Genomic DNA, 22,859 nt, shown 5'->3' with positions numbered 1-22,859 from the left:
TAGGACTTGACAGGTTTTTATTCTGACATGAGACAAGAGGCTACAGCAGAGTTGGGGGTCCACTTGTCCATAGTACAGGTCTACAGGGATGTGGGTCCAGCATTTGTTGAGTTGCATAACATGCTCGTGGTTCGCTAACATGCGAAAGAACACCTAAGCTAGCAACATGGATGTAATCAAAGCTAAATTAAAAAAGATGTGGACTTCCTTTTGGTCTTTGGACCAGAACTTGGGAACATCTTCAGGAAAACTCATGGTGACATGTACGCTACGGGTCTAAGGTGCTCTGAGGAGCTACACAAACGTCTGCGCTACATGTAGATGACCGCACACCGTGACGCCAGAGAGCGGCGTCTCATCTGTCGGTTTTGTTCGGACTTTGCTCTGCCCGACCTCATTTGCATATCGAAGAGACTGAAGCGCTCGTAGGCCGACTTGAAAGCTACGTGCGGGTCTCGGCGCCGGGTCACCTGGCACCTTGAGGAAGGCGTGACCCTAAGAGTAAGGAGCCTCGGCGTTCCTTGAAAACGTAACAGACCAACTTAAATAAAGAGGTTTTAGGAGTGACTTTTGTGCGGTTGAAGTCAGGACTATGCCGACCCTCCAAAGTGACACGCTACAAAGGTGACCTTTTTGACTGACAGCAGTGACCATCAAAGATACAAACAGAAATGAAGAATCAAATCAGAGACAGGCTTAATTAACAAAACCAAAGAGACTGATAGGATTCATGAGGATCACAAGAGACTAGGAGCAGAGTCTAAGTCATCTAGATTAGGTCTAGACCAGTCCAAGACAAAAACCAGCTTTGACTTGAACATTTGGACTGGAATAAAAACCCAATGGAAACAACATAAACTCTGCAATCAGACCTTGTTGTTGTTCGACTGGAATCTTCCTCAGACCAGGACTAAACACTTGATGAGACGACTCAAGACTTCAAACTCTTGGGACTGGACTTTTAGAAGTCAGCGTTACTTAGCTGCTTTCAGGGCTGGTTCAGTTCCTCATCTAGATATTTGTGTATTTCTAACTAAACAGAACCAACCAGACCCGTTCAATGTAAGACAAAGGGACGAGGTGTCGCCAGTCCCAGACGTTCTACAAAGAGATTTGATAGGATTCATGAGGATCACAAGAGACTAGGAGCAGAGTCTAAGTCATCTAGATCAAGTCTAGACCAGTCCAAGACAAAAACCAGCTTTGACTTGAACATTTGGACTGGAATAAAAACCCAACAGAAACAACAGACTCTGCAATCAGACTTTGCTTAAGCCGGACTTCTTGTTTGACTGGAATCTTCCTCAGACCAGGACTAAACACTTGATGAGACGACTCAAGACTTCAAACTCTTGGGACTGGACTTTTAGAAGTCACCGTTACTTAGCTGCTTTCAGGACTGGTTCAGTTCCTCATCTAGATATTTGTGTATTTCTAACTATACAGAACCAACCAGACCCGTTCAATGTAAGACAAAGGGACGAGGTGTCGCCAGTCCCAGACGTTCTGCAAAGAGACTTGATAGGATTCATGAGGATCACAAGAGACTAGGAGAAGAGTCTAAGTCATCTAGATCAGGTCTAGACCAGTCCAAGACAAAAACCAGCTTTGACTTGAACATTTGGATTGGAATAAAAACCCAACGGAAACAACAGACTCTGCAATCAGACTTTGCTTAAGCCGGACTTCTTGTTTGACTGGAATCTGCCTCAGACCAGGACTTAACACTTGATGAGACTCAAGACTTCAAACTCTTGGGACTGGACTTTTAGAAGTCAGCGTTACTTAGCTGCTTTCAGGGCTGGTTCAGTTCCTTTTCTAGATATTTGTGTATTTCTAACTAAACAGAACCAACCAGACCCGTTCAATGTAAGACAAAGGGACGAGGTGTCGCCAGTCCCAGACGTTCTACAAAGAGACTTGATAGGATTCATGAGGATTACAAGAGACTAGGAGCAGAGTCTAAGTCATCTAGATCAGGTCTAGACCAGTCCAAGACAAAAACCAGCTTTGACTTGAACATTTGGACTGGAATAAAAACCCAACGGAAACAACAGACTCTGCAATCAGACTTTGCTTAAGCCGGACTTCTTGTTTGACTGGAATCTGCCTCAGACCAGGACTAAACACTTGATGAGACTCAAGACTTCAAACTCTTGGGACTGGACTTTTAGAAGTCAACGTTACTTAGTTGCTTTCAGGGCTGGTTCAGTTCCTCATCTAGATATTTTTGTATTTCTAACTAAACAGAACCAACCAGACTCGTTCAATGTAAGACAAAGGGACGAGGTGTCGCCAGTCCCAGACGTTCTGAGGTCTACATGGAAGAGGCGGGAGTGAGGTCGTCAAACATGGCTGGTTCTTCGATGCCTCGTGCAAACAGCTTGATGAGCTGGCAGTGCACTCTGAAAAAGAATAAAAAGATGTGTTCAAACAGAATTGGACCAAGGCAAAGAGGGAGACCGTACCTGACATCGATGGCCGTGTGGGTCAGGATCTCGCCATCGCAGTTCCAGTTGCTGAAGGCGGGCGAGCAGCCACAGGCCGGATGGTCCCGGCAGATCTGGCTGAAAATTTGGTGTTTGCCGTTCCCCAGTAGGTCCAGCTCCAGGTCTGAGTCGCTCTGGCAGTGGCGCGGCGTAAAGCGGAACCGGCGAACCCGGTGCACCTCCACAAAGGAGAGGTCGAACTGCAGGATGTCACGGACATTGGAGACGTTTGCCATGAACTATCAACCATAAGTCAACCTAGTTTCCTGACCTGATCGTCTTTGCTGGTGTGTCTCAGGAGGTGTCTGAGGAAGTTAAAGCGGGAACACTTTCGGACCAGGATGAGGTCAGTGGTGCCGTCGGCAAGGTGTGCAGCAGGTGAGAGGCCTTTAGGGCTGCGAGGACAAGCACAGCTCATGCTGGCGGCGTTTATTGCCAGGAACTTGCCTCGGATGGTCCGCCAGCCGGTGCTGCTTTCTGCATCGGAATCACAGATTTGGCGTCACACGTTTAACACGAGCTTCTTTTGCGTGATGGCACTCCTCAGGGATCCGATCACGGACTCATTCCCAAACAACACATTATTTTTGTACAACATGTCAATGTGACTTAAATCAGCATCCATTGTGTTTGATTGGATTAGGTTTTTGGATTTGTTGGACTCACCACTGTCCGACAGCTGATCCGCCTCGTACATCTCAGCTCTCTCTGACAAAAGCTTCCTGTTGTCCCGACAGACCGAACAGCTGTGCATTGACATGAAAACATTTGTATTCTTTTCACAGCTCCCTTTTTCAAACCAGTAACCCCAAACCTAATCCTAGTCCTAGTCTTAACTCGACTGCTCTCCCAGATTTAACCCTAACCCAACCTGAGTCAAAATCTCTACTCCATCCCTAACCACTAATCTAATTCTAGGTCTAAACTAACCCAAACCATGATCTTAAACCAACTATACCCCACAACTCTACTCGTAACCCTAAACCCAACCCGAACACCATTCCCCAACCCTAACCCATCCTAGTCTAACCTTAACTATGATCCTGGTTCTAATCCATGCCTAGCCCAACAACTCCAACGTTAACTCTCTTAAGCGTTAAACCTAACCTAATACTAAAGCCAACCCATACCCTATCTCTAGCGGTTGTAGCTCACCCTGATCGACACCTGGAGGCGTCCCTTGGCGCTCCCATGATGCCACTGGCTGGCAGGTAGGACACGGTCCCCTCGTAGTAATGATGAGTCAGGAACATCTTCAGACCTGCGGGCCATCAAACCGTCAACTGTCAGATAGCTTATTTAGCAAGAGCCACTTTTCTTGGCACCTGTTTTTGTGTATTTGGGATTTGTGATCTCCATAAATCCATGAAATTTGAATTCAAACCATGAATTTATACGGTTCCAAATGACGCCAGCACAGATATCTCCATACACAATAGAGGTTTACTAGAAAACGCCTGCACTGGTCCGCCGTTTTTTATTTTTCATAGCGAGTTTGTAGTCCTAACAAAAACATGTCCACAGTGTGACCCGTAAGCTCAATGGTGCATAATTGTTTGTATCAACCGGGTCAGGTCGGTACGCAAACTTCCAGCCTCATCTGAAGAAGTAAGAAGTGCCTTCTTAACTTTTGTGTTTAGTGACAATGTACCTACTCGGCGTATCAGACATGAGGCTCAAAGAGAACTGCAGCCAGACCGGAAGCATGGAGCCTGGCCACAGAAACCCGCATCAGTCTAATCAGAAATACACGGAAGGATTTTCCCACAACGACATTTAATCACGCAGACAGTTTCCACATTTTATGGGAAGGGTGAATTCATTATTCTTCTGGCTCTCAACGAAGGCGGACGCTTTACCTCCCTCACCCGTATCGCACCTGCTTTGCTTCTTTGTGGCCTTGTCCTAACTTTCTGAGAGCCTCTCTTTTGCACTGTTCTCCAAAATCTAAAGCGAGGAGTTGATACACTGGTCTCTCAACTCAACTGACAAGATTGTCTCGACGAGAAGCTCAGGTTTGGGGCAGCCGGTCTGTCCTGACACAACGTTTGCTGCTGGATGAGACTCTTGGCAGAGGTGGAGAGTCGTGTTCCTGGCGATTCTTTCTGTTGAAGACATCAATTTGGAACTGTGACAACAGGACATCTGCTGATTGGATTAAGCGTTGTTCTAGCCTGACAACAAATTCGGAAGACGATGGCAGCCGTTCAAGGAGCCAAAATCCTAATCCCGAGAGCTGTGGGCAGAGCAGACAAACCTTTGGGATGTGTTTGCTTGCTCTAAGCAAAACAATCCTCATCTACAATTCGGCTCCTTCTGCATTGACCCCAGTGAGACCACCGCAGCGAAAAACACTCTTGAAATCCCTTCCCCCTTCTTCAAAGACACCTGGGACGATGACTCTCTTCTGTGATGCCGAACGGAGTGATTTCCGGACCTTTGACCGGTGCACCCAGAACGGCCCACACTGCCTCCCATTCTATCAAGTCTTTATTGGCTTCTAGTCAAATTTCGCACACAGTTTAAGATTTCAGTCCTGTCTGTTCGTGCGTTGCATGGCGGAGCCCCTTGTGGTCTTCAGGCCAGAGTCTGCTAAAGATTCCCAAAACCTGGCATTGCAGGCTGTAGCCCCAAGACTAAGGGATGACTTGCATCAGTCCCTCTGTGAGCTTGACTGTGTTGAGTCTTTTAAACAACATTTGAAGACTTTGCCTTTCAGAAAAGACTTAAATTAGTATACAAACCCCGTTTCTATATGAGTTGGGAAATTGTGTTAGATGTAAATATAAACGGAATACAATCATTTGCAAATCATTTGCAACCCATATTCAGTTGAATAGGCTACAAAGACAACATATTTGATGTTCAAACTGATAAACATTTTTTTTTTTTGCAAATAATCATTAACTTTAGAATTTGATGCCAGCAACACGTGACAAAGAAGTTGGGAAAGGTGGCAATAAATACTGATAAAGTTGAGGAATGCTCATCAAACACTTATTTGGAACATCCCACAGGTGTGCAGGCTAATTGGGAACAGGTGGGTGCCATGATTGGGTATAAAAACAGCTTCCCAAAAAATGCTCAGTCTTTCACAAGAAAGGATGGGGGGAGGTACACCCCTTTGTCCACAACTGCGTGAGCAAATAGTCAAACAGTTTAAGAACAACGTTTCTCAAAGTGCAATTGCAAGGAATTTAGGGATTTCAACATCTACGGTCCATAATATCAAAAGGTTCAGAGAATCTGGAGAAATCACTCCACGTAAGCGGCATGGCAGGAAACCAACATTGAATGACCGTGACCTTCGATCCCTCAGATGGCACTGTATCAAAAACCGACATCAATCTCTAAAGGATATCACCACATGGGCTCAGAAACACTTCAGAAAACCACTGTCACTAAATACAGTTCATTGCTACATCTGTAAGTGCAAGTTAAAGCTCTACTATGCAAAGCGAAAGCCATTTCCCAAATACATCCAGAAACGCCACCGGCTTCTCTGGGCCCGAGATCATCTAAGATGGACTCATGCAAAGTGGAAAAGTGTTCTGTGGTCTGACGAGTCCACATTTCAAATTGTTTTTGGAAATATTCGACATGGTGTCATCCGGACCAAAGGAGAAGCGAACCATCCAGACTGTTATCGACGCAAAGTTGAAAAGCCAGCATCTGTGATGGTATGGGGGTGCATTAGTGCCCAAGACATGGGTAACTTACACATCTGTGAAGGCACCATTAATGCTGAAAGGTACATACAGGTTTTGGAATAACATATGCTGCCATCTAAGCGCCGTCTTTTTCATGGACACCCCTGCTTATTTCAGCAAGACAATGCCAAACCACATTCAGCACATGTTACAACAGCGTGGCTGCGTAAAAAAAAGAGTGCGGGTACTTTCCTGGCCCGCCTGCAGTCCAGACCTGTCTCCCATCAAAAATGTGTGGCGAATTATGAAGCGTAAAATACGACAGCGGAGACCCCGGACTGTTGAACGACTGAAGCTCTACATAAAACAAAAATGGGAAAGAATTCCACTTTCAAAGCTTCAACAATTAGTTTCCTCAGTTCCCAAGTGTTTGAGTGTTGTTAAAAGGAAAGGCCATGTAACGCAGTGGTGAACATGCCCTTTCCCAACTACTTTGGCACGTGGTGCAGCCATGAAATTCTAAGTTAATTATTATTTGAAAAAAAAAAAAAAAGTTTATGAGTTTGAACATCAAATATGTTGTCTCTGTAGTGCATTCAATTGAATATGGGTTGAAAAAGATTTGCAAATCATTGTATTCCGTTTATATTTACGTCTAACTCATTTTCCCAACTCATATGGAAACGAGGTTTGTACTTTACCTTTTTTTATTATCCACTTTTTTAAAATCCTTTTAATGATATTTAATTTTATTGTTGTTTTAATTCAACGCTTTGTGATTATTATCTGCAAAAAGCACTTTATAAATAACATTTACATATATATATATATATATATACATATATATATATATATATATGGACAAAACACGCACCCGTGGACTACTATGGCACAGATATGCACACATACACCACACGGCCAAGTCCAATGGACCACGAAGCAGCACTTGGAGACTTGGGACACCACCTGCTTGATGTGAACGAGCAAAACCGAGGGCTGAGACAAGGAGTAAGGGGGAGGAGTTGGGATTCGACCCAAGTCTCGCCGATGTGCGCACCTGCCAGGTCGTATCTCGCCGGGCCCATCCATCGCTTCCTCTCGCTGTCTGTCAGCACATCGCCGTAGAAACCGTATCCAAGCAGAGAGACGGAGTAGCGGAGGAAGGCGTTGTTGTGGTGGACCGAGCACACGTCCATCGGCTGAGAGTCACCTGAGCGTGGGGAAAATCCCACTTTGGTCTTAGTTTCTGTACTTGATTCGAGTTCAACTTGTACGATGCAAATTCACGTGACTGACCCACGATGATGTGTAGCGCAGACGTGACGGGGTCGTTGGTGCCAACCGTCGCGAAGCAGATGCAGTCTGTGGAGCCTGAAGCACACAAGCGAGGACCATCAGAAGGTAGGTGGCAATAATGCATTTTATGCACCACAGCTCTATCTGCTGGATGCGATGGCTCACTGCACCACATGGCCCGAAACCAACCAAAACAAATATCTTCTTCAATCAAAAACCATAAAAAAAATTATAAAAACTTAGACTCAACAAATTGATGTGAAGCTGATCTAGAGATTTAAGCATTGAATGTAAAAGAAAAAAAATGTATGACTTATTTTTAACACTTTTATACATGGTACCCTTTTGGATCCCCAATAATTTTAGTGGTATTTTTTTAACTGTTGCTCAAAAAATAATAATTAATTAAAATCAATGTTGTTATGAATTATTGACACATTTAAGACTCCAATTGCTTTACAACAAATATTACACTTTTAAATATGATTTGGGGAAAATACTGCATATTTTGTATTTTTGCCATTAAAAGTTTTCTTTGACAAAAAGAGCATAAACAAACAAAAACAAAAATCTAAGAAATAGTAAGGATTTATAATCTTACAAATAATCTTTTAAGATAAATGTTGAAAATAAAAAAAATAAAAATGACTTAATTTGAACACTTTTAAGAGTGGGACCCTTTTGGATCCCCAGTAATTGTAATGTTTTCTTAAACTGTCATTGCTCAAAACATAATAATAAATCAAAACCAATGTTGCTAAGAATTATTGACATACCGGGTATTTAAGGATCCAATTATGTCACATCAAATATTACACTTTCAAATACCATTTTGTGAAAAATATTGCATATTTTGTATTTTTGCCATAAAAGGTTTTCTATGACAGAAAAGGCATAAAAAAAACATTAAAAAAATTATAAAAACTTAAACTCGGCAAATTAAAGATAAAGTACCAATGATTGTCACACACACACTCGGTGTGGTGAAATTTGTCCTCTGCATTTGACCCATCCCCTTGTTCACCCCCTGGGAGGTGAGGGGAGCAGTGGGCAGCAGCGGTGCCGCGCCCGGGAATCATTTTTGGTGATTTAACCCCCAATTCCAACCCTTGATGCTGAGTGCCAAGCAGGGAGGTAACGGGTCCCATTTTTATAGTCTTTGGTATGACTCGGCCGGGGTTTGATCTCACGACCTACCGATCTCAGGGCGGACACTCTACCCACTAGGACACTGAGTAGGTGGTTCATCTGTGACTGATCAGACATTTAGGCGTTGAAAGTATAAAAAATGTATGACTTATTTTTTAAATTTTTATAAGTGAGACCCTTTTGGATCCCCAAGAATATTAGCGTTATTTTTTTTAACCGTTAATATTGTTATGAATTATTGACACATTTAAGACTCCTATTACTTCACATCAAATATTACACTTTTTAATATGTTTTGGGGAAAATACTGCATATTTTGTATTTTTGCCATGAAAGCTTTCTTTGACAAAAAGTGCATAAACAAACAAAAAAAAATAGTAAGGATTTATAATCTTACAAATAATCTTTTAAGATAATTGTTGAAAGTAAAAAAATTACCATGACTTAATTTTAACACTTTTAAAAGTGGGACCCTTTTGGATCCCCAATAATTGTAATGTTTTTTTTTTAACTGCCATTGCTCAAAAAATAATAATGAATGTTGTTATGAATTATTGACTTATTTAAGGCTCCAATTACGTCACATCAAATATTACACTTTGAAATACATTTTTGGGAAAAATATTGCATATTTTGTATTTTTGCCATAAAAAGTTTTCAATAACAGAAAAGGGCATGAAAAACAAAAAAATTATAAAATCTTAACCTCGGCAAACTAATCTGAAATTGATTAGTTAATCATCAATTTTGTATTTTTGCCACCAAAAAATACTTTTCTCTGACAAAAAGAGCATAAACAAAACAAAATCAAAGAAATAATAAAATGTATAATCTTACTAACAGTCTTCTAAAATAAGTCTTGAAAGTAATAAAGATGACGCAACATTATGAGTGGGACCCTTTTGGATCCCCAAGAATTTTAGTGTTTGTTTTTTTTAAACTGTCATTGCTCAAAAATAATAATGAATCAAAATCAATGTTGTTATGAATTATTGACATATTTAAATACTTCACATTAAATATTACACTTTGAAATATGTGTTGGGGAAAATATTGCATACCATAAATCGCACCCCCGAACTATGAAACTATGAAAAAAACTGCAAATTATAATCCGAAAAATACGGTATTTTCTATTTTTGCCATAAAAAACTAGTTTTTCCTCTGACAAAAAGAGCATAAACAAAACAAAATCAAAGAACTAATAAAATGTATAATCTTACATATAGTCTTCTAAAATAAGTCTTGAAAGTAAGAAATAAAGGATGACCTAACTTTATGAGTGGGACCCTTTTGGATCCCCAAGAATTTTAGTGTTTTTTTTTTTTTAAACTGTCATTGCTCAAAAATAATAATGAATCAAAAGCAATGTTGTTATGAATTATTGACGTATTTAAATACTTCACATCAAATATTACACTTTGAAATATGTTTTGGGGAAAAAAATTGCAGATTTTGTATTTCTGCCATAAAAACAAGGTTTTTTTTGACAAAAAGAGCATAAACAAAGCAAAATGGAAGAAATACTAACATGTATAATCTTACAAATAGTCTTCAAAAATATGTCTTGAAAGTAATAAAGATGGCGTAACTTTATGAGTGGGACCCTTTTGGATTCCCAAGAATTTTAGTGTTTGTTTTTTTTAAAACTGTCATTGCTCAAAAATAATAATGAATCAAAATCAATGTTGAAGACTCCATCTACGTCACATCAAATATTACACTTTGAAATATGTTTTGGGGAAAGAATTTGCAGATTCTGTATTTTTGCCATAAAAACAAGTTTTTTTTTTGACAAAAAAAGCATAAACAAAACAAAATCAAAGAAATAATAACATGTATAATTTTACAAATAGTCTTATAAAATAAGTTAAATAAAGTAAAAAGATGACGTAACTTTATGAGTGGGACCCTTTTGGATCCCCACGAATTTTAGTGTTTGTTTTTTTTTAACTGTCATTGCTCAAAAATAATAATGAATCAAAATCAATGTTGAAGACTCCATCTACTTCACATCAAATATTACACTTTGAAATATGTTTTGGGGAAAATATTGCATATTTTGTATTTTTGCCATAAAAAAACCTAGTTTTTCTCTGACAAAAAGAGCATGAACAAAACAAAATCAAAGAAATAACATTTTTTATAATTTTACAAATAGTCTTCTAAAATAAATCTTTAAAGTAAAAAAGATGACCTAACTTTATGAGTGGGACCCTTTTGGATCCCCAAGAATTTTAGTGTTTGTTTTTTTTAAACTGTCATTGCTCAAAAATAATAATGAATCAAAATCAATGTTGTTATGAATTATTGACATATTTAAGACTCTAATTACTTCACATCAAATATTACACTTTGAAATATGTTTTGGGGAAAACATTTGCATATTTTGTATTTTTGCCATAAAAACAAGTTTTTTTTTGACAAAAAGAGCATTAACAAAACAAAATCGAATAAATAATAACATGTATAATTTTACAAATAGTCTTATAAAATAAGTACAATAAAGTAAAAAAGATGACGTAACTTTATGAGTGGGACCCTTTTGGATCCCCAAGAATTTTAGTGTTTGTTTTTTTTAAACTGTCATTGCTCAAAAATAATAATGAATCAAAATCAATGTTGTTATGAATTATTGACATATTTAAGACTCCAATTACTTCACATAAAATATTACACTTTGAAATATGTTTTGGGGAAAAAAATTGCAGATTTTGTATTTCTGCTGTAAAAACAAGTTTTTTTTTGACAAAAAGAGCATAAACAAAACAAAATCAAAGAAATAATACAATGTATAATCTTACATATAGTCTTCTAAAATAAGTCTTGAAAGTAATAAAGATGACGTAACTTTATGAGTGGGACCCTTTTGGATCCCCAAGAATTTTTGTGTTTGTTTTTTTTACAACTGTCATTGCTCAAAAATAATAATGAATCAAAATCAATGTTGCTAAGAATTATTGACATATTTAAGACTCCAATTACTTCACATCAAATATTACACTTTGAAATATGTTTTGGAGGAAAACATTTGCAGATTTTGTATTTTTGCCATAAAAACAAGTTTTTTTTTGACAAAAAGAGCATAAACAAAACAAAATCGAATAAATAATAACATGTATAATTTTACAAATAGTCTTAAAAAATAAGTAAAATAAAGTAATAAAGATGACGTAACTTTATGAGTGGGACCCTTTTGGATCCCCAAGAATTTTTGTGTTTGTTTTTTTTAAAACTGTCATTGCTCCAAAATAATAATGAATCAAAATCAATGTTGCTAAGAATTATTGACATATTTAAGACTCCAATTACTTCACATCAAATATTACACTTTGAAATATGTTTTGGGGAAAAAATTTGCAGATTTTGTATTTTTGCCATAAAAACAAGGTTTTTTTTGACAAAAAGAGCATAAAACTAATAAATGTATAATCTTACAAATAGTCTTCTGAAATAAGTAAAATAAAGTAAAAAAGAAGACGTAACTTTATGAGTGGGACCCTTTTTGATCCCCAAGAATTTTAGTGTTTTTTTGTTTTTTTTTAAGTGTCATTGCTCAAAATAATAATGAATCAAAATCAATGTTGTTATGAATTATTGACATATTTAAATACTTCACATCAAATATTACACTTTGAAATATGTTTTGGGGAAAAAATTAGCAGATTTTGTATTTTTGCCATAAAAACAACTTTTTTTTTTGACAAAAAGAGCATAAACAAAACAAAATCGATGAAATAATAACATGTATCATCTTACTATTAATAGTCTTCTAAAATAAGTACAATAAAGGAAAAAAGATGACGTAACTTTATGAGTGGGACCATTTTGGATCCCCAAGAATTTTAGTGTTGTTTTTTTTTTTTAAGTGTCATTGTTCAAAAATAATAATGAATCAAAATCAATGTTGTCATGAATGATTGACATATTTAAATATTTCACATTAAATATTACACTTTGAAGGGACGGCGTGGCGCAGTGGAAGAGTGGCCGTGCGCGACCCGAGGGTCCCTGGTTCAATCCCCACCTAGTACCAACCTCGTCATGTCTGTTGTGTCCTGAGCAAGACACTTCACCCTTGCTCCTGATGGGTGCTGGTTAGCGCCTTGCATGGCAGCTCCCTCCATCAGTGTGTGAATGTGTGTGTGAATGGGTAAATGTGGAAGTAGTGTCAAAGCGCTTTGAGTACCTTGAAGGTAGAAAAGCGCTATACAAGTACAACCCATTTATCATTTATTTATAAATATGTTTTGGGGATCACCAAGAATGTTGTGCTGTCCTAAGTGGAAAAAGTTAGGACACCCTTGGTCTAAAGCAAGCTGCTATTTTCTGACCTGCGGGGATGATTCCGATGCGCAGCGAGCAGCCGACCAGCGTCTGGTCGGGACGATCGACGTCGACGCCGGCGTCTTTCTGCGTGCGCCAGATCAAGCCGTGGACGACCTCGCTGAACATGCCGTCGCCGCCGACGCACACCACGCTGAGTGAGGGCAAATGTTAGCGCCCGATGACGCCGTCGTGTCACGTGGGCGCCGACTCACCCGTCAAACTTGTGGAGCTCCGCCTCCTTTCTCAGGTGGTCTCTGGCGTGGTTGGCGTACTCGGTCACTATGGCGACAGAGGCTACATGAGGACGAGGGGATGTGAAAGGGGAAAAGGCGACGTACCAATGACGTGCGCGCTGATGTCGGCGAGGGCGAACAAGGGCGCCACCTTCTGCTGGTAGATGCGCTTGGCCTGACGCTTTCCGCCGTACGGGTTGATGTAGACCAGCAGCTGCTTGGGTCTACTGGCTGTCAGCGACATTACATGACCACAAGTAAGTGTGTGCGTGTGTATGTGTGTGTGTGTGTGTGTGTGTGTGTGTGTGTTGTCGTACCGATGGCTGCCAGCTGCTCTCTGATCACGTCCACCCAGCGATGACACAACGCCACCTCTGGACATGTGAAAGTGACTTCAGCGCACCGCCAGCGGTGCTGCCGACCCCTCTCCACGTACAACACTGCAACACAACACTTCAGCTGTTCAAACATCTATTAAACCATCAAAACAATGTAACTTTATTTAGCTTAGCTTCTTATAATTTGGAGTGCATGAGAAAGTGCAAATCACATGACCACAGGGTCGTCCAAACTTCAAAAGCAGTGCTAGATATAGATTTCTTTCAAAGAACTACTGTTACGTGTGAACGCTGCAGCGCCAAAGCAAAGGTGAAATGCTAACAGTTAGCACAGGAGCAGAAGAAAAGCTAGCATGCTAACGGTACTATGCTAATGTGCTTGCTGTTAGCATTAGTAGAATATCAAAAATATTTGGACAAGGTGGGCGGGCCAACTTCACACAGGTGAGTCATGAATAACTTCACAACTACAATAGCTACACCAAGTATTTTCTAGAACAAACCATTGAGACAAGTTTGGGGAGATTTGGACAATATACAGTATATAGATTTTCATGTTTACACATGTTTATGTATATGTGTATATATATATATATATATATATATATATATATATATATATATATATATATATATATATATATATATATATATATATATATATATATATATATATATATATTATATATAAGTTCATGTTTTTATATACATTTTCATATTTACAGGTGTTTTGTATAGATTTTCATGTTTATCCATGTTTATATATATGTTCATGTTTTTATATATGTTCATGTTTTTATATATATTTTCATATTTACATATAGTTTATATAGATTTTCATGTATCCACATGTTTATATATATACGTTCATTTTTTTATGTATATTTTTTATGGTTATATATATATATATATATTTTCATGTTCATGTTAACAGGTGTTTTATATATATTTATTTCAAGTTTACACATGTTTACATATATTTTCATGTTTACCCATGTTTATATATATATTTTTTCATGTTTTTATATATATTTCACGTTTATATATATTATCACGTGTACACATGTTTTTATATATATTTTTATGTTTTTATATATATTTTAATGTTTACAGATGTTTTGTATATATTTTCATGTGTTTATATATATTTTCATGTTTACACATGTTTATATATTTTTTCATGTTTTTATATATATTTTAATGTTTACAGATGTTTTATATATATTTTCATGTGTTTATATATATTTTCATGTTTACACATGTTTATATATTTTTTCATGTTTACGCATGTTTCATGTTTTTGTAGCTCTGTTCGTGTTTTTATATATATTTCATATTTACAGATGTTTTGTATATATTTATATATTTACAGATGTTTTATATATATTTTAATGTTTTTATATATATTTTCATGTATACGCATGTTTCATGTTTTTATAGCTCTTTTCATGTTTTTATATATTTTTTCATATTTACAGATGTTTTATATATTTTTATATATATTTTACTGTTTTTATATATATATTTTCATGTTTACACATGTTTTATATATTTTTTTCATGTTTTTATGTATATTTTCATGTTTACAGATGTTTATATATAAATGTTCATGTTTACTGATGTTTTATATATATTTTCATATTTGCAGATGTTTTATATATATTTTCATATTTACAGATGTTTTATATATTTTTCATGTTCACAGATGATTATATATATTTTCATGTTTTTATATATATTTTCATGTTTACACGTTTTATATATATTTTTATATTTACAGATGTTTTATATATATTTTCATGTTTTCACATTTTTATATATATTTTCACGTTTACAGATGTGTTCATATTTTTACATGTTTACACGTTTGTAGATATATTTTCATGTTGACAGATGTTTTATATATACTTTAATGTTTATTTATATATATATATATATATATATATATATATATATATATATATATATATATATATATATATATATATATATGGGACAAGCGGCAGTGAAACCTGGAGAGGCGTGATTGGGAAGAATGGCTGCCCGGATCTGAACCCGAGCGGTGTTTTGTTATTGGACTTTTGTGCCCGTCACAGATTGTCCATAACGAACACCAAGTTCAAACATAAGGGTGTCCATATGTGCACTTGGCACCAGGACACCCTAGGCCGCAGTTCCATGATCGACTTTGTAGTTGTGTCATCGGATTTGCGGCCTCATGTTTTGGACACTCGGGTGAAGAAAGGGGCGGAGCTTTCTACCGATCACCACCTGGTGGTGAGTTGGCTGCGATGGTGGGGGAGGATGCCGGACAGACCTGGCAGGCCCAAACGCATTGTGAGGGTTTGCTGGGAACGTCTGGCAGAGTCTCCTGTCAGAGAGAGTTTCAATTCCCACCTCCGGAAGAACTTTGAACATGTCACGAGGGAGGTGCTGGACATTGAGTCCGAATGGACCATGTTCCGCGCCTCTATTGTCGAGGCGGCTGATTGGAGCTGTGGCCGCAAGGTAGTTGGTGCTTGTCGTGGCGGTAATCCTAGAACCCGTTTGTGGACACCGGCGGTGAGGGATGCCGTCAAGCTGAAGAAGGAGTCCTATCGGGTTCTTTTGGCTCATAGGACTCCTGAGGCAGCGGACAGGTACCGACAGGCCAAGCGGTGTGCGGCTTCAGCGGTCGCAGAGGCAAAAACTCGGACATGGGAGGAGTTCGGGGAGGCCATGGAAAACGACTTCCGGACGGCTTCGAAGCAATTCTGGACCACCATCCGTCGCCTCAGGAAGGGGAAGCAGTGCACTATCAACACCGTGTATGGCGAGGATGGTGTTCTGCTGACCTCGACTGCGGATGTTGTGGATCGGTGGAGGGAATACTTCGAAGACCTCCTCAATCCCACCAACACGTCTTCCTATGAGGAAGCAGTGCCTGGGGAGTCTGTGGTGGGCTCTCCTATTTCTGGGGCTGAGGTTGCTGAGGTAGTTAAAAAGCTCCTCGGTGGCAAGGCCCCAGGGGTAGATGAGATCCGCCCGGAGTTCCTTAAGGCTCTGGATGCTGTGGGGCTGTCTTGGTTGACAAGACTCTGCAGCATCGAGTGGACATCGGGGGCGGTACCTCTGGATTGGCAGACCGGGGTGGTGGTTCCTCTCTTTAAGAAGGGGAACCGGAGGGTGTGTTCTAACTATCGTGGGATCACAATCCTCAGCCTTCCCGGTAAGGTCTATTCAGGAGTACTGGAGAGGAGGCTACGCCGGATAGTCGAACCTCGGATTCAGGAGGAACAGTGTGGTTTTCGTCCTGGTCGTGGAACTGTGGACCAGCTCTATACTCTCGGCAGGGTCCTTGAGGGTGCATGGGAGTTTGCCCAACCAGTCTACATGTGTTTTGTGGACTTGGAGAAGGCATTCGACCGTGTCCCTCGGGAAGTCCTGTGGGGAGTGCTCAGAGAGTATGGGGTAGCGGACTGTCTGATTGTGGCAGTCCGCTCCCTGTATGCTCAGTGCCAGAGCATACAGGGGTTGGACTCCGCCAAGGCTGCCCTTTGTCACCGATTCTGTTCATAACTTTTATGGACAGAATTTCTAGGCGCAGTCAGGGCGTTGAGGGGATCTGGTTTGGTGGCTGCAGGATTAGGTCTCTGCTTTTTGCAGATGATGTGGTCCTGATGGCTTCATCTGGCCAGGATCTTCAGCTCTCACTGGATCGGTTCGCAGCCGAGTGTGAAGCGACTGGGATGAGAATCAGCACCTCCAAGTCCGAGTCCATGGTTCTCGCCCGGAAAAGGGTGGAGTGCCACCTCCGGGTTGGGGAGGAGATCTTGCCCCAAGTGGAGGAGTTCAAGTACCTCGGAGTCTTGTTCACGAGTGATGGAAGAGTGGATCGTGAGATCGACAGGCGGATCGGTGCGGCGTCTTCACTAATGCGGACGCTGTATCGATCCGTTGTGGTGAAGAAGGAGCTGAGCCGGAAGGCAAAGCTCTCAATTTACCGGTCGATCTACGTTCCCATCCTCACCTATGGTCATGAGCTTTGGGTTATGACCGAAAGGACAAGATCACGGGTACAAGCGGCCGAAATGAGTTTCCTCCGCCGGGTGGCGGGGCTCTCCCTTAGAGATAGGGTGAGAAGCTCTGTCATCCGGGGGGAGCTCAAAGTAAAGCCGCTGCTCCTCCACATCGAGAGGAGCCAGATGAGGTGGTTCGGGCATCTGGTCAGGATGCCACCCGAACGCCTCCCTAGGGAGGTGTTTAGGGCACGTCCGACCGGTAGGAGGCCGCGGGGAAGACCCAGGACACGTTGGGAAGACTATGTCTCCCGGCTGGCCTGGGAACGCCTCGGGATCCTCCGGGAAGAGCTGGACGAAGTGGCTGGGGAGAGGGAAGTCTGGGCTTCCCTGCTTAGGCTGCTGCCCCCGCGACCCGACCTCGGATAAGCGGAAGAAGATGGATGGATGGATGGATGGGACAAGCGGTAGAAAATGGATGGGATGGATATATATATAAATATGATGTATATATATATATATATAAATATGCACATGTTCAAAAGATGTTTAATTCATGTTGTTACCTGTAAAAGACCGCCTGCAGTCTCGAATCTTCTTCCAGCTGCCATCTTCCCTGCTGCTCTCCTCCTCTTCCTCTCGGACGCTGATGATCTCCGACACGCACACACTGCGACACACGCCTGCTCACACACACACACACACACACACACACACACACACGCACACACACACACACACACACACAAGATCATTGAATTTCAAAGGTTTTGCAGAATGTATTTGATGTAAACTTCATTCATGTATTTGGTATTTACATATTTAGAGGGCTGGGTCGGAAAAAGTTTGGATATAATGCAAACATGGCTGCTTGTATCTATTTTAGATTAGCCTCCCTAGGAAACACGTCCTAGAACGTCCTGGACTCCACAACCCTGCAGGAGAACCCCCAAAGTCTCACAGTGGACTGAAAGGTGAGACTTGCTCACTCCGCGGTCATTAAAGATTCACCAACACTTCCTGCCTGTTGCCATGGTGATGTAAGGTGACACACAGCTGGACTGAGGCCAGTGGAAACAAAGATGAGAAGCCTGCAGAGTGCACTTGTTTTTCAAGCTCAATCATCTACCGAGCCTTTATTTTGAAAGGCCTCACAAACTTCCATGACACATGTCCCAGGAAGAGTACATGTGTCAATGTACAATGATTGACAACATAACACAACTTTGTGTGTCATCTGTAAGTGCAACTTTTACAAACCATTCGCAAGTAAAATTATTTTCTTTCTTCAATTAAAAAAAGTAAAATAAAATGTTTTTTTTAAATTAAAAAACGATTCACAAATTTAAAAAAAACTATTTTAAGTATAGAAATATTTTTTTCAATTAAAAAATTATTTACGAGTAAAATAAAATAGTTTTTTCAATTAAAAAATTTTAGTCGCAAGTGGAAAAAAACATTTTTTCAAGTGAAAACCGATTCTCAAGTAAAAAAAACAATTTTCTGCAATTAAAAAAAACTATTTGCTAGTAAAAAACAACTAAGTAAACAAATTATTTGCAAGTATAAAAACTATTTTCTTCAATTAGAAAAATGATTGCAAGTAAAAATAAAACATTTTTTAATTTAAAAAAAATTGCAAAAAAAACCCTGATTCAATTCAAGTAAAGTACAAAAGTATAAAGTATAAAAAATGCATTTTTTAAATAAAAAATTGTATAAATTATTTTTTTCAATTAAAAATTGTAGTCAAAAGTGGAAAAACATTTTTTTAAAGTGAAAAACTATTCTCAAGTAAAAAAAAAATAAAAAATTCTGCAATCAAAAAAACAATTTGCAAGCAAAAAACTAAACTATTTTCTTAAGGAAAAAAACTATTTGCAAGTATGAAAACAATTTTCTTCAATTGGAAAAATGATTCGTGGGTAAAAAGACCATGTTTTTCAATTAAAAAAACTTTTGCAAGTAAAATAACGATTTTATCAAAGTAAAAAACTATTGGCGAGTATAAAAAATATTTTCTTTAATTAAAAAATGATTTGTGAGTAAAGAAAATTAGTTTTTTCAATTAAAAAAAATGTAGCCGCAAGTGGGGGAAAACTATTTTTCAAGTGAAAAACGATTCTCGAGTAAAAAAATAAAATGTTCTGCTATTAAAAAAACAATTTGCAAGTAAAAAAAATACAATTATTTCAAATAAAAAAACAATTTGCAAGTAAAAAAAACTAATTTCTTCAAGTAAGAAAAAATATTTGCAAGTGTATTAACAATTTCTTTCAATTGGAAAAATTATTCGCAAGTAAAAAACTTTTTTTTTCAATTAAAAGAAAATTTGCGAGTAAAACGATTTTATGCAAGTAAAAAAAATATTCGCAATTATAAAAACAATTTTCTACAAATTAAAAATGATTCAAAAGTAAAAAAAACAAAATGTTTCAATTAAAAAAAAGGTTCCCAAGTTACAAAAATAATTTTATTCAAGTAAAAAAAACTATTTGCAAGTATAAAAACAATTGCGCAATTAGTAAAATTATTCCCAAGTAAAAACATATTTTTTTTTCCAATTAAAAAATGCATTCACAAGTAAAGAAACATTGTTTTAATGACAAACTACTCCCAAGTAAAAAAAAAATTCTGCAATTGAAAAATTGATTAGCTAGTATAAAAAACAATTTCTGCAGTAAAAAATACAATTCCCAAGTAAAAAATTGTTTTCTTCAAGTAAAAAGAAGTTTCCCAAGTAAGTTAACACATTGATTTAATCATTCCCTTATTGTAAATCACGCAGTTATTTATTAATACCTCCATGTTATGGTGTTATGGGGGTGGTCAGCAGCGAAATTGATTCAGCAGCACCACCTGACGGTGTAGAGTGCAAATTACAAGACATGTTGCTCTGAGTGCAAGTGTGGAATTATTTTTATACTTGAAAATTGTTTTTTTACTTGCAGAATTTTTTATTTTTTTTTACTTGTGAATGGATGGGGGTGAGTAAAGCATTTGTGTGTGTTTGTGGAGTTTTGGCAGTAATTTCACTCCATAATTTTGGTTATTGAGTTTTGTTTCATGAATGGGAATTAATGTGATTTAAAAAAGAAAACAAATATTTAATTGAATTGATGTTGACAAAGCTGAACCACAACAAGTTTTTCTTTTTTGGTGTCAAAAAGCAATAATTAGGTAAAAAATAAATAAATAAAGAGTTTGAGTTTAATTTTAGATTTCATATAAAACCAAATATGAAAATCACCAATTAGCAGAAATTAAAACACGGACCAAAAACTTATTTTTTGTTTTTCTGACACCAGAACCAGAAGTTGCTATTTCAAGTAAAAAACAACATTCTAACACATATTATGCTTCTAAAACGATTTTTATACTTTTTTTTAAACCAACTTTTTAAATGCAAGATAACATCTTTACATATTTAAGACATACATGTGCATCCCTGTAAAGCCCAGCACTAAGCACAGTGGTTAATGTCAACGTCCGGGGAGATTTGCTATGATAATCATTATCAGAGACGTAGCAGGAAGGGGCTAAGAATATGTAACATTTCACCCAAACGCAGGATACAATACCAACTTTTTCCCCCCCTTCAGTCTGCGGTCTTGTCCTGAAATAGCTACTTCCAGTTCTGCCATCGGCACAAAAGAAAACGTCAGTTTTTTTTTCATGTTCTTCTATTGCTGATTGGTATTTTTTCTGTAAGAAATCTGAAATAAATATCAAACGTTTTTGTTGTTTGTTTTTTTAAACCTCGTTATTAGTCTTTGACACTGTAATAATATAATATAGCAAAAAAAAAAAAAAAAAAAAAAAAAAAAAAAAAAATATAAATAATAAATAAATAATACAAATAATAACATATGACAGACACTGAAACAAAAGAACGCTTTGTGTTTCAATTTTATTTTACAAAATAAAATTCAAATAAACACATCGTTTTTCGAATTTCCAAACATGAATGGAAAATTTAACATAAACCACTTAAAAACAAATGAATCACTCTATTTGTCTTTTAAATTAGTTTAGTAAAATTAATTACATTTCTATTTTTTTTTAATTAATTTTAAAGACAAAGAGTCGACGTGTTGACGTCAGGGGCCCACCGGAAGTTGCTAGTTACGTAAGCGGATGTTTATTAAATAAAATGTCCTCGATTTGTTGTCCGCCAATGAAAGAATATAAATGTGTCATCCATGTGTTATAAAAGAATAAAATGTCCCTCTTTGTTTGTGTTTGTCCCGCGAGAAGAGACAAAGAGAGACGGTCTTACTGGGTCTGAACGGGTGGTACACCGGGCTGGAGGCCTGCCTCTTCCAGGTGAGCACCGACCGACACAGGCTCACTTCGTGGCCGACGTTTCGTACGCGCAGCTCGGACGAGAGCAGCAGCCTCGCCGGCCTCTCCATCTGCTCCGCTCCGTACTCCGTCGGGCCGGGTTCCGGGGAAGGGTTACCTGCGCTCGGACATTTTGTCTCCGTAGCCCCGCGACAGAAGTATATCTCAGACCCCCGACAAGTCCGAAATAGATGGAGCGTCGCCGTGTAGCGGATTGACTTTTTTTCTTTTCCCTAGGACATAGCGGTTACAGACCGGAAGTAGGAGTGGCCTAATGGTGCATTCAATTGCTGCCGGAAAAAAGATGTTTTAAAAATAGTTTTGGTAATGTAACCGTGTTTTTCAACACCGTGGGAGATTATCTAATTTCACCTATTTGGGTTAAAAATATTTTTTGCAAACCAGTAATTATAGTTTGCAAATTATGTTGTTGAGTGGTCGGTGCTAGGGGTGTGTGGAAAAAAAAAAATCGATTCGAATTTGAATCGCGATTCCCACTTTGTGCGATTCAGAATCGATTCTCATTTTAAAAAAAATCTATTATTTTTTTCTTTTCTTCTTTCCTAATTTTTTAAAAAATTAATCAATCCAACAAAACAATACACAGAAATACCATAACAATGCAATCCAATTCCAAAACCAAACCCGACCCAGCAACACTCAGAACTGCAATAAACAGAGCAATTGAGAGGAGACACAAACACAACACAGAACAAACCAAAAGTAGTGAAACAAAAATGAATATCATCAACAGTATCAATATTAGTAACAATTTCAACATAGCAGTGATTAAAAATCCCTAATTGACATTAGAAATTTATAAAAAAAAAAAAAGAAAAAAAAAAAGAATAGTGTCACAGTGGCTTACACTTACATCGCGTCCAATATTTTCACAAAGATAAAATAAGTCATATTTTTGGTTCATTTAATAGTTAATTTTTACATTATTTTGGGCAAGACACTTCACCCCTTGCTCCTGATGGCTGCTGGTTAGCGCCTTGCATGGCAGCTCCCGCCATCAGTGTGTGAATGT

The 22,859-nt window shown here is 38.2% G+C and overlaps 1 protein-coding gene across 1 annotated transcript; it reads right to left on the bottom strand.

Annotated features, from left to right (window-relative positions):
* On the bottom strand, positions 1-22,070 carry LOC133572035 (ceramide kinase-like). The gene is made up of 13 exons (XM_061924660.1): positions 21,762-22,070; positions 18,049-18,165; positions 13,464-13,586; positions 13,252-13,377; positions 13,126-13,192; positions 12,919-13,064; positions 7,436-7,510; positions 7,197-7,349; positions 3,645-3,750; positions 3,156-3,235; positions 2,761-2,966; positions 2,469-2,689; positions 1-2,405 (listed from the first exon to the last, which is right to left on the bottom strand). Exons 1-13 carry the CDS (start codon positions 21,895-21,897, stop codon positions 2,318-2,320), a joined length of 1,644 nt encoding a protein of 547 aa, XP_061780644.1. The 5' UTR covers positions 21,898-22,070; the 3' UTR covers positions 1-2,317.
* Between the last annotated feature and the right edge of the window lie 789 nt (positions 22,071-22,859).

The sequence above is a fragment of the Nerophis lumbriciformis genome, linkage group LG29, assembly GCF_033978685.3.
Source record: "Nerophis lumbriciformis linkage group LG29, RoL_Nlum_v2.1, whole genome shotgun sequence".
Classification (NCBI taxonomy): domain Eukaryota; kingdom Metazoa; phylum Chordata; class Actinopteri; order Syngnathiformes; family Syngnathidae; genus Nerophis; species Nerophis lumbriciformis.
Note: the sequence above shows the minus strand (reverse complement) of the source record. Positions and strands in the feature narration are given on the sequence as shown.